Raw genomic sequence first — 17,295 nt, 5'->3', positions numbered from 1 at the left:
AGAGGGAACTGATGAACTCTAAATGCAGACTGAAGCATATATTTTTACTTTTTATTTTTATTATTTTGTTTTATTTGTGTTTTCATTTGCAACATGGACAATATGGAAGTATGTTTTGCAAGACTTCACATGTGTAATTGATAAAAAATTGCTTGCCTTCTCAAGGAGGGGGGAAGGATGGGAAGGAGGAAAGAATTTGGAACTCAAAATTTTTACAAATGATTGTTAAAAATTTTTTATATTGAATTGGGAAATATTTAATGAAACATAATTTTAAAAAAGAAAAAAGAATGAGGGCCCTCTTCTCTTTTTTTATTCATTCTCTTTTCATATATGTACATATATGTATTTACATATGTATGTGCATGTATATGTTTATATCTATATCTAAATATGCAAATATGTGTGTATTATTTTCTATTGCAGAGATAGAGTGTGGTAGCCCACCAGTGATCCAGCATGCCATCCTTGTGGGGAACTACAGTTCTAATTTGGGAAGTGTGGTCTACTATACTTGTATAGATGGCTTTGAGAGCACTGGAGGGTACCTTACCTTACTTTGCACGGCAGAAGGTACCTGGAGGAAAAACACTGTACATTGCACAGGTATAGACTGTATCACAACCTGAATTCTTCTCACTTGGAAACAATATAAAGCCCGTGTGTGTGGAAATGGGAGGGCTCCAACATTACCCCTATTTGAAAAATCTTCTCTCTTCCCAGCCTCCCCAAGTATATATTTATGATATATGATAGTTAGGTGGCCCAGTGTGTTTATGTATATATAATACACATATATGCATGTTTACACAGTATATTACATATATGTATATGTATATGTATGTGTACACACATATACACATGTGTATGTGTTAACTAGGTAGAACAGTGGATAGAGCTCTATACTTGGAGTTAGGAAGACCTGAGCTCAAGTTCTGCCTCAGACACTTTACCAGCTGTGTGATCCTGGGCAAGTTACTTCACTTTTTTCATCGTGAGTTTCTTTAACTATAAAATGGACATAATAAAAGCACCTGCCTCACAGTGTTGAGGTGAGAATAAATGAGATAGCATATGTGAAGCACTTTGCAAATCTTAAAGTCCTATATAAATGTTTACTATTATTATTAATAAATTTCTTAGTGCATTAGGTTCACTGTGGCTATTCAATTTGATGGGGAGGCAACATGATACAGTGGGAAAAGGTCAGTTTGAATCTCACTTCTGATGCTTCTAAAATTTGTGACCCTGGGTAGATCACTTAACTTCTTTGGGACTCAGTTTCCTCATCTGTAAAAAATCATAAACTTAAATATTGAAACTTAAATACAAAGTAAGAAAGGAAAAAAATATGTTGCGTGCACAGCAGAACATGAGAGGAATCAAAATATATAGCAATACATTTTCATTTCAAGAAAGCCTGTATGATAAATTCTACACATTGTGTTAAGAGCTGTCCATCTTTTCTTTGCTTCCTTGTAAGTTTTCTTTTGTTCTCTGCTGTGTACTTTTTACTTTGTTCTTTGTTACTTTGTTCTTTTTTCCCCCTCCACATATACATATACACACATACATATATAGCCATATACTTTCCCTAACAAATTCTATTCCTGATCTTTGTTTTCATATTTATTCATATCTGTTATTTTCTCTCCCTCCTGACTCCTCGAGTTTACTTCTACCTGCTACTTTGCCCTATTACTTAGCCTACCTTGCCTCCAAGGATCCCTTCCCTATCTTCCATTCCCATAAATCTAAACAATTTTCTATACCCCACCTTTAACCTATTCCTTCTCCCTTCTCTGTAAAGATCCCTCCCTTATCTTCCCATTCTCATTGATCTCAACACCCTTCTATTCCTCCCTTTTAACCTATTCCCTCACTCTCCGCTCTAGAAATCCCTCCCTTGTCCTCTTCCCTCTCCCTATTCCCTTACTGTTTTATTTTTTCTGAATTTCAAAGACTTTTATACTCTTCTCGATATATATGTATTGTTCCCTCTTGAACCCATTCCCAGTGAAAGTAGGTTTCCAGAGCTAACAGCCTTCCTCCCCCGTCTAATTCCTCTGTGTCGATTCTTCCTCTCATACTTTATTTGTATAAGATAATTACTATTTGTAACTGTTCCTTGATGGTTTTACTTTTTAAAGTCTTATCATACTCAGGTCTACCCCAATCTTTCTTACAAACTACCCGATTGTTAATGACAATCTTAGACATTCGTTTTGCATTTTACATATGTGAAAGGCAAATGGTCTGTCCTTATTGAATCCCTTGTAATCAGTCTTTGGTATGTACCTTATGCTTCTCTTAGCTCTTGTATGTCAAATCTTCTACTAAGTTCAGGTTTATTTTTTTTTAAACAAAGTCCTGAAAGTCTGACATTTGATCAAATGTGTGTTTTTTTTTTTTATTCAGGATTATGCTTAACTTTGCTGGGTATGATATTTTTGGCCGGAACCCTAGTTCTTTTGCTCTTCTATATATAGTGTTCCAAGACCTGTGGTCCTTTAGTGTCTCCACTGCTAGGTCTTGTGGGATTTTAATTGTGGCATTGTCATATTTAAATTGTTTTTTTCTTGTTGATCTTAATATTTTATCCTTGAGTTGGGGGTTTCAGAATTTGACTACACTATTCCTGTGAGTTTTCCTAATAGGATCTCTTTCAAGTGGTGATTGATGGATTTTTTTTTATATTTCTACTTTCCCCCCTTGTTCTAATGCTTCAGGACAATTTTCTTGGATTATTTCTTGTATTATTGCATCAAGATTCTTTTTTTTTTTTTGATCATAGCTTTCAGGTAGTCTGATTATTTTTATGTTCTCCAGATCAGTTGTTTTCCTTATAAGATGTTTCACTTTCTCTTCTATGTTTTCATTCTCTATATTTTGTTTTATTGTTTCTTGATCTCATAACTTTGCTGGCTTCCCTTTGACCATTCTAATTTGCAAGGTGTCATTTTCTTCCTTAAGATTCTGGCTCTCCTTTTCTAATTGGTTGACTTTCTTTTCATAATCGTCTTGTTTTTTTTTTTTTTTTTGGATTGTTCTTTTTTTGTTTGTTTTTGTTTTTTGTTTTTCCTCAATGTCTCTCATTTGATTTTTAAAGTTTTTTTTAAAGTTCTTCTGTAAATTCTTTTTGGGCAGGTGACCATTTGATGTTACTCTTTGGGGTAGAAGAGGATCTTATCTATTTCCATAATGCCTTTCTATGGTTGTATTCTTTCTCTTTTGACTGTGCATTTTTTTATAATAATAGCTTAATTTTTGTAATCATCTTTAGTCCTGGAGCATGGGGGATGGTGTCTTTGGCCTCGGATCTTCACTTCTCCTCTCTAGCCTGGAACCAAAGCCAAACCTTCAGCCTCCCGTAAATGCCCACAGGCAGGGGTGTCTCCACCCCACTGCCTCTGCACTCACTGGGAATGTGCTGGTTCCTTCTCACACCCGAAGCTCTCTGCAGCACAGCTGGGTCTGGTGTTCCTTGTCAGCAGAGGTTCCCTTGATTTTTCCCTGTTCAGACTCCTCTTGCTGTTTCGGGTAAAATTTCCTGTGGCTGGGGCCGAGGCAGCCTTCCAACCCAGATAACCCCCGGGGCTTGCTGCATGCTGTTTAAGTGGACCCTAGACTGGAGGTGTTTACTCTTCACAGGAACCAAACCTCATCCTGGGTTTTTCCTTCAGATCTTCTTGGATTGTCCCAGGAGGACCCCTGTTGTTCCCCTATTCTATTGTTTTTTACCTGCACTTTGTTCGCCCTGAAGTGCTTTTTATCTCTTTTGTGGGGGAAAATCTTGAGAGCTTGGAATTTTCTAACCTACTCCCGCGGTCTTCAAGGTATTAATTTCTAAGCAATTACCTTAGTTTAGGATGTGGCCTATAATTCCTGGTTAGCTGATTCTGGAAAAGTAGATTTCTTCCCTAAGGAGTAAAAGCTAAAGGTATTTTTCCTGGGTCATGTCTCTATTATGTCTAGCAATTGGAATGGACCTCTCCGCAGCATTTGACATTATTAATCACCCTCTCCTCCTAAATAATCTCTCCTGTAGGCTTTCACGACCCTGCTCTCTCCAAGTTCTCCTCTTATTTGTCTGAGTGCTCCTTTTCAGTCTCCTTTCATGTTCATCCATGTCACTCCCACTAACTGAGTGGCTTTGTCCTGAACCTTCTTTTTTTTCCTCTATGCTATCTTACTTACCTCCCACATGTTCAATTTCTCTCTCTCTCTCTCTCTCTCTCTCCCCCTCTCTCTCCCCCTTCCTTCCTTCTCCATCTCCCTTTGTCTCTCCCTCTTCCTCTCCCTTTCCTTCCTCTTTTTTATCTTTTCTCTCTCCCCCTCCATACATACACTGACAGACACACATATACATACATATATACATACCTGTGTGTATCCAGTCCTGGGTTCTCTTCTTAGCTTCACTCGTGCATTACCGGCTGCCCATTGCATGTCTCAAATTGGATGTCCCAATTATTTATTTTCACCTGCATTTTGCTCACCCTGAGGTGCTTTTTATCTCTTTCGCAGGAGAAAATCTTGAGAGCTTGGAATTTTCTGGCTTACTCTGCCATCTTCTCAATCAATCTTAAACTCAATCTCCAAACAGAACTCATTGTTTTATCCCTAAAACCATGTTCCCTAATACATGTAGAGTAATTCTTTCATGAAATATACAGGTTCTGCCTGAGTCATTCCATAGAGAAGTATTGGAAATCCCGTGTTTGGTCATCCTCACAACAGCCTAGTAAAGGATATGGAGTGGTAAAACAGAGGACAGATATTCATATTTGGAGAGATTGAGAAAAAGTAACTTGTAGAAGGATATGTGGCCACATAGGATCAGACCAGTTGTCTCTCCAGCCTATAATTCTGTTTTGGGATTGCTATATTAAGGGCTAGTTTGTGAGAGAGTATGGTAACCACCTTCTATGACACTGACCTCAAAAGGTTAGTAATGTAGTGGAAGCCTCCCTCATTTCTTCTACATCAAGATCATGCCATAAATCAAGGCCAGAGGTGGAAAGAGTCTCCTGTCTCCCACTCCAGAACTTGAGTCCCTGTAAGTGCTCTCATTTCACTGGGAATTAGGCATTAGTCATGCTTTATAGAAAATGAGGGGATCCACATGGGAGATAGTAGCATATTAATTAGTTGATGCTTATAAAGCACTTTGAAGAACAAACATGTTATATAACTGCTAATTATAATTATCCTCACCAGCCTGGCTACCTTGAACAAAATTTGTGGCTGCAACAATTTTCATGGATTAATGTAAGACCTTTCACTGAAAGAAAGAGGAAATGGCCACTCCATAGGCTGTGGTGATGGTTCTTGAGAAGAGGCTTAAGGAGGCAGACAGGACTCACAGTTAAATTGAAATTTAACCAAGTTCATTATTGAGAATAATGATTAAAGCTATATTTTCGATTTACAGTTTACAAAGTACTTTCCTCACAACAATGCCAATGTAGTTCATAGTAAAAGTAAGATCTCATGCATATGTATAAATCATATGTAGTATAAACTTGTAATTCATACTGCAAGTATGATCATACTGTGGCTCGATCATATAACAAATAGGATCCTACCCATTTTACAAAAGGGAAGACTGGGACTCAGAATTTAATTGAGTGGCTTGGAGTTACATAACCTGTAAGTATCAGAATTGTGACTCAAAACCTTCAGGTTTTTTTGCCATCAAATTAAGTGCTATTTTCACTATTCTACTCACTGCTGTGATACTTCATTATTATTATTATTATTAATTATTATTATTATTATTATTATTATTCTCTCCCTTCTCTTGGTGTAATACAGATTTTCTGTGGATGGGAGTGGCTTCTGGACCTGTGGTCAGATTAATTCTCATGATTCTTTCTTTGAGCTCATCCTCTTCCCTCTCTCCTTCATTTCTCTTTTGTTCCTTCTCTTTATCCTAAGTCCTGCCTCTAAATTTCATTTGTTAAAAACTGTCCCATGCTACTTTCATGTGTGCTATTATGACTTACCTTTTCTTTCTTTCTCTTCCCCTCTTTTCTTTCTATTCTCTCTATTCCCCTACCTCCACTTGTTACCCTTTTCTTGAACTCTGTTCCACTCATCTCTCTCTTTCTCTTTACATTTTATTTTTTAGTACCAAACTAGTTTGAATTATTTATCTCTGCTGACCCTGGGTTGTATCTAGTTACTTAGTGGATGTCACTCAGACTCTCTTTCATTGATTCAGTAATGAAGATCCTTGCCTTGCCTGGAGCTCAAACTTCAGTCAAGAGCCAACATGTCAGTGTTTTGTTTTGTTTTGTTTTGTTTTGTTTTTGGTGGGGGGAAGGGAAGTTAGGGGAATGATGGTGGTGGTTTAAAGACCAGTTTGAACTGGAAACTCCAGACACCTGGAAATTGGGTAATAGCATCAGTTGTCTGGGAAAACCCAGGTGGAGGCTTCGTGCTTGGTGAGCCAGGGTACAGTAGCTCCAGATCAAAGAGGCTTGATTCTCTTTTGATAAGACTGTGCCTGGCTTTTATTCAATCAGACTAATTTGGTTCTTGATATTTATGACCTTAGTTAATAATTATAAGATTGATGATTACCCTCATCCAGCTCCCTTCAGGATGACATCTTTGCTGGAACAGGGATCATTTAACCATAAAGTCTCCCCCTACACCCTCACAGCAGTAATGTTTATCCTGAGCCTTGCTGAGACAGGAAGGAAGAGAGAGAGAGAGAGAGAGAGAGAGAGAGAGAGAGAGAGGCGAAAGAAAAAAAGAAAAATGCTTCTAGAGTCTTTATTAAACTTCCTCTTCCCCTCCCATGTAAATGGATAGTAACATAAATACATCCGTTGCATGTATCTTTCCACATGTATGATAGCTTTGTACAGTCTTTCCTATGATGTCAGACTGTAAAATAACAAGATTGATTTTATAACAAAATCAATGATTTTTAACAAATATACTAGAACTTTTCTATCTATATGAACATATGTTCATCAAAATAGTCACCATGGAAGGCTGTATTCTTATTGCAATGATGCTGATGTTGCTCAGACTTTTTTTTTCTTTTTTTTGCAGTGCCTTTTTAGAATTGGCTTAAGAACTAGATTGGGCAGGTAGGTGACACAGTGGATAGAACACCAGGCCTGAAATCAGGAAGACTCATCTTCCTGATTTGGCTTGAGATGATTACTAGTTGAGTGACCCTGGGCAAGTCACTTATCCCCTGTTTGCTTCTGTTTCTTCATCTATAAAATGAGCTGGAGAAGGAAATGGCAAATCACTCCAGTATCTCTGCCAAGAAAACCCCAAATGGGGTTACAAAGAGTCGAACATGACTAAAAAAAAAAAGATTAACGAGCATACAAGAAAATTAGTCTTGTTACTTAATAATCAGACTCTGTTTCTTAAAATAAATTTTTGTTGGTGCCATTTTTAATATCACTATAATTTCCTCTAGTATTATTATCTCTTCCTCTTTCCTCCCAGCCAGCCATCTTAAATAACAAAGAATATTTTAAAGATAAAGAAAGAAAAAGGTGAAAAAATTAGCATGACTGATCCATACATCAAAAAAGTCTGAAAATATGGGTCATGTAACTAACACACTCATGGACTTCTCTGCAAAGGGGTGGAGTGGGGGTACCTTCTTATATCTCATGCTTGTTCTTTGTAATTTTACACCATTCACTTTTTTGTGTTTTTTTTTCTCATTTACATTGTCATAATCAATTGCGTACATTGTTTTCTTGGCTCTGCTTACTTTACTCTGCATTAGTTCATATAGATCTTTTCAAGCTTCACTATATTCATCACAATCATAATTTCTTATAGCACAGTAATATTCCTTTATATTCATTTATCACAATTTGTTTAGCTGTTCCCAATGGATAGACACCTACTTTGTTTCCAATTCTTTGCTCAGACTTTGTTTTTGACCCAAAATCAAACAAGCCAGTCCAAACTGGCTCACAGGATCACAAGATCAGATTATTAAATTTTCAGTGTTAGCATTTACATCTACAAAATGAGTATTGATTATCCAGACTTAAGAAAGTAATGGAAAAATGTTAATGATGCAAACTAAACTTAAAAGTATGTCAGGTGTACATTTTTTCCTTGGGGAGCTGGTTGTTAAACATTTACCACTCCCCCAAATGGGATTTTTCAGTTTGAGCACCTATGTGACTTGTTCCAGGATGGTTTTAGGTTATTTCCAAAAATCATGTCTACCCTGAAAAAGATAGAGATTTTTCCACCCCTGAAATTAGGTAACTTCTGCAGATAAATCTAAAGAAGAATTAGGTAACCAGTTTTTTATATTAGTGCATGCTATGCACCAGATTCTGTGCTAAGTGCTTTATGAATATTATCTCATTTGATCCTCATAACAACCCTGGGAGGTAAGTGTCAATAAGGTAAGTATTATCCGCATTTTACAGATAGTAGCTAACATTTGGATACTGAACAACAAAAAACAAAAGCTAACATTTATATAGTACTTACCATGTGCCAGGCGCTGTGCTAAGTGCTTTGCAATTATTATCTTATTTGATCATCACAACCCTGGGAGGTAGTTACTATTATTCCCATCTTGTGAATGAGGAAACTTAGGAAACTAGAAGTTAAATGACTTGTAGTCAGGATCACACAGGTAAGTAAGTGGTCTGAGGCCTGATTTGAACTCAGGTGTTTCTGACTCCAGGTCCAGAGTTCTATCCACTTCACCACTTCGATGCCAATTCACCATTGGAATAAGTGTATAGTTTCCTCACAGGGACTCTTTTGAAGGGAAACCTTCATTTATATGTATGAGGTCTGCTATGCTTGTTTAGAAAAATCATTTATATTATTTAGGTATGGTAACACCTAAAACCTATCAGATTCTGATGTTTAGGGGGAGTGGTTATCAAATTCCTTTGAGATTAGTGTATGGGTGAGGGTTATGGTGAAAGTGAGTCCTCATCTGTCATACAAGATACCAGTAAGAGAGACTGAGAGTAAGGGAGGTTTCAGGGGGAAAAAAATCAGTTCATTCTAGGACCTTTAGCAACAAGCTTGAAGTAGGTATGCAGATCACAGGTCAATAAATGAGGACAAAGTCTTTATGGGGGAAAGGATGTCTTTTAGCTAGATTAGGGACAGAACAATACATAGCTGAGCCAACAGGATTTTCTGCTCAATAGGGCCTAGCCTTATCCTAATTTGGAACTCTGAGCACCCCTTCTGATTAAGCCTACATTCGGGAGTCACAAAGAAGCAAGTAAATTGGCACTGAGAGATTTCTGAGAAAACAATTCTGACTCTTTCCCCTGAGATTGAGATTAAGCCAAAAATGGGTCTTTGAAATGCTCGATGCTAACCTTTCCTAGCATTCTGGTCCCACTTCCATAGAGCTTGCAGCACAAGCTGGGAGCAGGTGGTATTTGTACATTGCAGCTATCATTAGTGGAAAACTAAGGGGAAGAATGGAGAGACAGAGACAGAGAGAGAGGCAGAGAGACAGAAACAGACAGAGACGAAGACAGAGACAGTGACAGAGAGAGAGAGTGAGAGCATCTCTTATGTTTGTTTTCTTTCTTTGGCTTCTTTACTCAGGAGAGGGTACTCCTAGTAGAAGATTCATGTCCTTCCTGTGTAAATCAACATGCTGGGGCCCTTTCTTTTCAGTGGTTCATCAAAAGGGAAGTGGTTTGGGTTGGAATGTTTTTGTTCTCTGGAATGGTCAGTGAGGCAGCAGAGTCATGTGTGAATGATCAGAGGGACCCAGAGCCCCAGAGACATAAACTGCTACTTCTGGACACCTGTTGTACATTCATCAGATGTTAGAATTTGAGAGACCTTAGAGATTATTGAATAATAAATTCAGTAAATATTAATAAGAATAATAGCTAACATGTATATATCACTTGACATATTAATGTGTATCAAATATGTCATTTGATCCTTATAGCAAGTCTGTAAAGTAAGTGTTGTAATTATAGAATATTTATTTTACAGATGAGGAAAACAGAGACAGAGGAGTTCAGTTCCCAGGGTTACAGAGCTAGTAAGTGTCTAAGGCATCATCTGAACTCAGGTTGTCCTGACTTCAAATCTTTTGTTCTGTCCAATGTGCCACCTGCCTGCCTAATTTAATTAATGCCTCTGATTCACCAAGGGATTGTGCTAGGTGCTGGGGATACAAAGGTAAAAATGCCAGAGTGAATGCCTTCAGGGAGTTTTTATTCTTGGGGAAACCAAGGGTGGGAAAGCAAATGAAAACTGATAAATGTACAGAGTGTGGGGGAAGCAAAGAGGAGATCTAGATAAAGTATCCTCGTCTCACTGGGAGAAGCCAGTCTCAGAGGTGATGTATGTCTTAGAAAAACAGTGATACTGGTGCTATAATCAATTGTTAGGCAGCACTCTGGACATAGGGCTCAAAGTGGCCCTTGCTTAATGGGCTGTCACTCTAAGATGGATGAATAGATTTGAGTTCAATTAGTAGCATGGTTGGTTCTGAGCACAAGATAACTGAGTTTATCTGCAAGAGTACTGGAGGTGTCTCAGAATAGGTCCCTTGGGAACAAACCTTGAAAAAATATTTGCTTGAGGTGATAAAGAGGGATCAGGGGAATGTGGTGGTTGTTTTTTTTTTTTTTAACCTTATCTTAGATCAGGAGTTATTAACTTTTTTTGTGTCATTTTGACACCTTAAGCAATCTGGTAAAGCCCATAAACCCCTTTTGAAAAACATTTTCTAAATGCATAAAATAAAATACATAGGACTACAAAAGAAACCAATTATATTGGAATACAGTAATCAAATATATATATGTATATATGTGTATACATATACATACATACATATATATGTACACACACATACATACCCACATATACATTGTAAAGTTCACATACCCCAGGTTAAAAACCTCTGGCTTAGTTAGAGATTAGTCTTCTTGCATGATGGAAAAAAAAAATCAAGCTAGAACCATCTGTTCTTTGATAGAATGAAGACTTCTTCCAGGGATGACAAACTGGTGTTTTTCACTAATTTTTAAAGAAATTATGAATTACATCTAGAACTAAATCCCTGAAATGGAATTACACTGCTTTAGCTCTGCCACTAGGAAGCTAACATAGTTTTCAGAGAGGCGTGATGTGGTACCAGGGAATAGCTTAGGCATAGGTATGATGTTGTTTGACATGGGTCTCTATTTAAAAAGAAACATGAAAATCCAGAGAAATCAATGAGCTCCTCATTGAGCTGGAACAAACTTCTCAAACCTGCCGGGTCAAGGAATATAGTAGAGAGTTTAGCGTTTTTATCTATTTTCCTATGTGGGACCCAGCTCTCTGCAGAGTGGTAGCAGGGCTTCGTCTGTCTCTGCCTTTCTTAGAATTATCACTGATCTTGGAATTAACCTCTAAACCGTGGTGTCCCTTTGCTTGATTAGCCTGAGTAGAGAAAAAGGATGAGATACTCTGTGGGATTGCTGATTCATCATGGGGCCCCATTTAGCTCCCATTTAGCTTCAGGGTAATTGGAACCACAGTGGCCCCCAGTGGGCTGCCAGATTAATCACAGACTGAAATTTCTCATCTCAAAGTGGGGATGGGGTGGGAGGGGGAATCATTCCTTTCCACCTTAGCCAATATTTATGTGACCTACCCAGGTTTCATGGATTATGTATGAGCATTCAAATTGTTGTTGGATTAGTTTGTGTTGACGGATATCAAATCATTAACAGTGAATATTAGTAATGTTGTTGATGCAAATACCCTAGGTCATTCTCTCATGGATCTCCATTAGGATTTTTCAAGGCCACATTGATGATTGTTGTGTATTATTTATTTTTTTTAATCCAGAAAAAAAGGCATCGATTACAAACGTATCTGTGTTTAATGATACCTGTGTGAAGTGGAGAGTGAGTCCAGAAAGAGTGGTCTTGAAGATGGTATATCTGGTAAGGGAAATAATTGGTTTTTCTTCCTTGTAGAAAAGAGGACATATTGGAGTCAAAATTTAATTACAAGCTTAATTAAGTGTAACAATGATTAGGACCATATTTATTAAGACCCTGTTCCTTTGAGAGCTTCCTAATTCACTTACTGTCCAATCCTAGCAGTTTCAATTCATTTTAGTCTAATACTAGAGGCAGAGTATTAAGTCATTTTAACCTTTTGATGTTCTAGACAACTGTCTAGGGCTAGAAGTCTTGCAGAGAAGTTACTGATGAGTTTTCTCACCTTTGGTGAATTCATAGGCCCAGTTCCTATCTCTATCAATTTAACAAGCATTTGTTAAATACCTAATATGTGTTAGGCACTGTTGATGCAAAACCAAAATAGTCCCTCCCCTCACAGGGTTCTGTTCTACTGGAGAGAAACAGTATATACACACATCAGTAGACACATAGATAGCGAGAGGGTTCAGTGGATAGAGCACTGGGCCTGGAATCAGGAAGATCTGAGTTCAAATGCAGCCTCAGACACTTGGTAGCTGTGTGACCCTGCCCTTTGAAGAGTAGGTGTTCCCAAGGGGTGCCAATCAACCATGATTGGTCGACATACTAGGAGGTAGGTCATACTAAAATGAGGTCTTGAGTAGGTGCTTTATTGACCACAGGGGTCAATATCACCCATCATCAAAAGAAATACCACCCCCAATCTTAGAAATCTGTCTCCACCCAAACCTGAGTAGGATACAATCAATTCAGGCCTGGGTTGGATTTTGACCAAAATAAGAAGATTCAATGCAATCTCATTATCAGAGATGTCCTTCTGAAGAACTTTGGTCAGAAGGCTGACAGGGGGCAGGGTGGAGCTCTGAGTCTCCAGTACATAGATTACCAAGAGAAATCATTTTTAACTTTCCCCCATCTGATTCTAATGAGAGGCATGGCCTCCTCAATGATTCACTAACTGATAGGGTCAACATTTCATCAAGGGGTTTTGGGGATTTATAACAATATAGGAGAGGCTCAGGAGAAATTGATCAACGCATTGACAAATCAAAGGGGGCAGTCCTCTTAGTAAGTACAGATACAGAGACCCAAAAGTAAGGATAAATTGTCCATTTAAAGCTTCAGAAGAATCTTCTCATACAGCTGTCTGGTGTTCTGGACATAATCCGGTGAAGTTTTCTGGTCTGAATGCTGTTCAAGCAGTGTTCAGCAGTCTATCTTCTTGTAGAGATCCTCTTTCTTGTGCCTCCTCTTTTACAAGATTGATCTTAACACAATTTTAAATTACCTTGCCAATAACCAGGTCAAATAGTAGAAGCTAACTCAACCCTTATGTCTCTATTATTATAAGATTAGAATTGGGACCTTGGCCAGTTTTCATGTTTTAGAAACTGAAATTAAAAAAGAACTAACAGAAAAATTAGAACCCAGTTTTTATACTTTGCATTAATTCCAGTTTTTACATTTTGCACTTTATATTTTGCATTAATTATTTATTCATTCTTATTCATATTCCCCCATCAGGAGGATGAGATTCCACTAAGGAATTAATAACAGACTCCAATACATAATAAACACATTGAGTAATCAATTTAAAAACAGTACATATTAAGTAATAAAACAATTCCAACTTCTGGTCATGTACAAATAAATAACCCTTAATTAAAGTGGATGCTTCTTTTAAGGCATTTGCAAGATAGACCACAAGTCATTCTTCTTTTAACATTAACTGATTGCAACAAACTGAGACAGATAAGATATTAACTAAGTAACAAAATAACACCCTGGTTTCACAAGCCCCTGGCCTAATTATCCCCATACGATTATGAGGAATTAAAGGACCCTAGCTTATACAAGAATATACTAGTAACAGATGTCAAGGTTAAATACTTAATTCTAAAATTCTAGGCCAAATAGCTTAATCTTATACTTGCACCTTACTATAGTAACTTCAGATATTCCAGCATCAATCTGTTATTTAATAGATTTAATATTATGCTTACAAAACTTTTGATTATAGAAATTTTCCATAAAAGAATAGGGATATAACTAAAGTAAGGGAACAATGCTTCTCTAACTTCATGTCAATTCCAGGCAGAAGTTATATAAATGGCCAACTGCATTGAGCCAGGCTTAAAGTCTGCCAGGTGTCATACCGGGAAATTGAGTCAGGAGAATCCTACTTCAGCTCACGCAGAAAAGTAATTCTCCTGACCTTCCCATGAGAACACCCTCTGTAGTTACTCCCCACAGGATTGCTGGCCTCATGGGTCAGTGGCTCAGTCAGTTCATAGATAACCATACCTGGAGTTAGACTCATAATAAAGTCAGTTATCAGTCTCCTAGGGTCTTGAATAGCAAATCTCCAATAATCACAGTTTTAGAAGTGACTATAATCTCACATTGGTTAGGGAACATCTCTAAAGTGAGCCCCAAGTAGTTTACATGCATTCCTACACCTATTCCAGTTCCTGATTAAATAACATCATGAGTAAAATCAAGTTTCACAAGTTACTGCTCTAATAGATATGCATCTCTGTTTCTCAGGCTTATTTATCCTTCTCTAACCATCCTTAATCTGAAAGAATGAGACACTTTCAGGAATTGAATCTTACACATGTAAGAAGTTCAAACACTGATTCTAACCCTTGGTAGGCCATAGAATGAATTCAGATTAAAAGAGCAAGATCTTCCCCACTTACAACTCATTACAATAATTGCTTTAGTATTAATACCTCTGATGCTGCTCCCACTGAGCTGCTGACTCTGACTGTTTCTCAGAAAGCACCCAGTAAGGCCAGTCCAAGGACACAACACACCTGGGAAATTCAAACCTAGGAAAACAAGCTCAAAATTCACAGTAGGTTTGGACATAATTGTCATCAATGTCAAATTATTACTTGCAACTTATAAATGGAAATTTAGTAGGCCTTCTAAAAATCACACAAAAGATTTTGCAGAACATTTCTTCATAAAAATATTTCCCTTTCTTAAAAACAGCTTACAATTGTTTCTGTTACTATAACAAACTAAATTAATTACAAGGAGATTTTACAAGGTCCTTTCTTGCACAATTACCAAGTTTCATTTCAGAAAAATACTTTTATAAATACTTGATTTAAACAATAACTCCAAATAGCTTAGTTAACAATCTTAATTTTTCATAAGTGAGAACCAAATAATTTTAGATGAAACTTCCTTTTAAATATAGACAAAACTTTAGGGGCAGCTAGCTGGCGCAGCAGATAGAGCACTGGCTCTGGAATCAGGAGGACCTGAGTTCAAATCTCAGACACAAAACACTCACTAGCTGTGTGACCTTGGGCAAGTCACTTAACCTCAATTGCCTCACTTGAAAAAAAATATATAGACAAAACTTGGAAGTTTATGATTTCTTAAATTACAGTAACTCAAAATGTTATAGCACATGGTCAGATAGAATGACCTAATAGCTTTCTAACACATTCATTTATTTTTCTTTTCTGACAGTACAACTCTTAATCTAACAACATCTAGATTATAAAAGAAATGGCTTTTCTAATAACCCATTATCAATTTAGATAAATGCATTTCTAAATCACCTTGCACAGAGAATCATTCATCTCATTATTAATATGTTGAAATTATAACCTAAAACCATCTTATATATTTTCATAATAGCCAAGATTTCAAATGAAAAATCTGCTCTCATAGTAAATATCAGTATTATTATTATTACTTATTTATAATCAAATATACTTCATTAAATGTTAACAGTTTTCAAAAAGATTGTATCACATCCTTTTTAAAAGGCTCAATTCATTTGCAACAAAAATCCAGATTAAAAATTGCTTTTAATAGCATTCCTACCTCACAACGGTCTTTCAAATTTTTATAATCTAGGAGAATTTTAGAAATATAATATAATTTAGAAACACAAACAATAAACTTCAGATGACATCAATTATATTTTCATATTATCAGATATAGAAATTATTGATCTTATTATTTTTGGTACTTTAACAATTATATTAAATTAGAGAAATAATAATATCATGTCTAGCATATGCCAGTCATTTTACAATCATGTGATTCTCACACCATCCCTGGGACTTGGGTTCAACTACTATCCCTTTACAGAACAGTAAAACTGAGGTGAATAGACTTAAATCAAATCTGGATTTATAGTCACTAATGATAAACATTTTAAATTTTTAAAAATCCAATACTCTTGGCCATTTAAAAGGGAATATTATCTACAAATTCATATATTCCCTTAAAAAAGACAAGTGGTGACAATCCCAGCTCTGAGTAACTTTTTTTCTCTCCTTTCTTAAGAGAGCTGAAAAGTCCTGGCTCCCTTTTTGAGGCTTATCAGATAAAAAAACTACCCTAAGCATTTCATCCTTCTGGGAGTTTCAGGCTGATGCATATTAAGTTTTACAAACAACTTAAAATCACCTGTAATTATACAGGTTAGCTAAGTTTGGCCTAGGCAGAGACCTGAGGAATTTGAATCAATGCCGATAGGATGTGGTCAGTTTCCCCAGGCATAAACTTCCAGAGTTCCAATAATTAATTGAACAGTACAAGGAAACATCTCAAGATTTCATGTAATAATCACAGATCACAATAACCAATATCTTTACCATAGCCAATATTCATGTAAGATGAGATTTAATAAGGCCTTCCTACAGGTTTATCCTGAAAGGCAGTTGGTCTTCTAACCCTCTATAACTTTATTGGTTTTCAAATCAAACTACAACATTTTCATTCACAATCTTTCTACTCAAAACAAAATCAAACTTCCTTACACCTTCTCAACATACTTAAACCATCTGAAGCTGGCACAAAGGCACCCAGAACAACTAACCAAGGCTAGGGGGGCTTAGAGCACATAGGCCTGCTGTGGACCACCCCACCCCCATCTATTTCCAAATCATTTTTTTCCTACCCATCATATTTTCATTGAAACCTTTCTTCTTCTTTCCTAATCTTTCAAACCTATTACTCAGGCTACCTCCACTTTCCTTTACATTCCAAATTAAAAAAAAAATCATACCCCACTTTTGTCCTGCTTCTCTGCACCTGTTGAAATCTGGAGGGAGTTAACACCTAACCATTTACAAATCAAGAGAGCTTTATTTCCCCCATACCCTTCACAAACAGCTTTTATAATGTTAATGCTTAAAAGGCAGAAAAACCCTTATTTTTGCAGTTTTAAACACATTGCCATGATATCAGATATATTGGTGGGAGGGGGTGCAAAGACAGTTCTCCAGATTTATTTTAAACATAAAGTACAAACTATAGCTTTGAGATCTGATTAAACCTGAATTCAAAACCTTAGCTTTTTCCTCTATCAGCTCTTGCT

At 36.8% G+C, this 17,295-nt stretch overlaps 1 protein-coding gene across 1 annotated transcript in view; it reads left to right on the top strand.

Annotated features, from left to right (window-relative positions):
• Positions 1-17,295, top strand: part of SUSD1 (sushi domain containing 1) — a 327,082-nt gene that overhangs the window by 123,429 nt on the left and 186,358 nt on the right. The window contains exons 7-8 of the mRNA XM_027839015.1: positions 427-606; positions 11,845-11,942. Of these exons, the coding sequence (XP_027694816.1) occupies positions 427-606; positions 11,845-11,942 (278 nt within the window). The remainder of the gene's footprint in view (positions 1-426; positions 607-11,844; positions 11,943-17,295) is intronic.

Source organism: Vombatus ursinus, unplaced genomic scaffold (genome assembly GCF_900497805.2).
Source record: "Vombatus ursinus unplaced genomic scaffold, bare-nosed wombat genome assembly UNPS02014832.1, whole genome shotgun sequence".
Taxonomy (NCBI): domain Eukaryota; kingdom Metazoa; phylum Chordata; class Mammalia; order Diprotodontia; family Vombatidae; genus Vombatus; species Vombatus ursinus.
The sequence above is the reverse complement of the archived record's forward strand: the minus strand, read 5'-3'. Positions and strand labels throughout refer to the sequence as shown.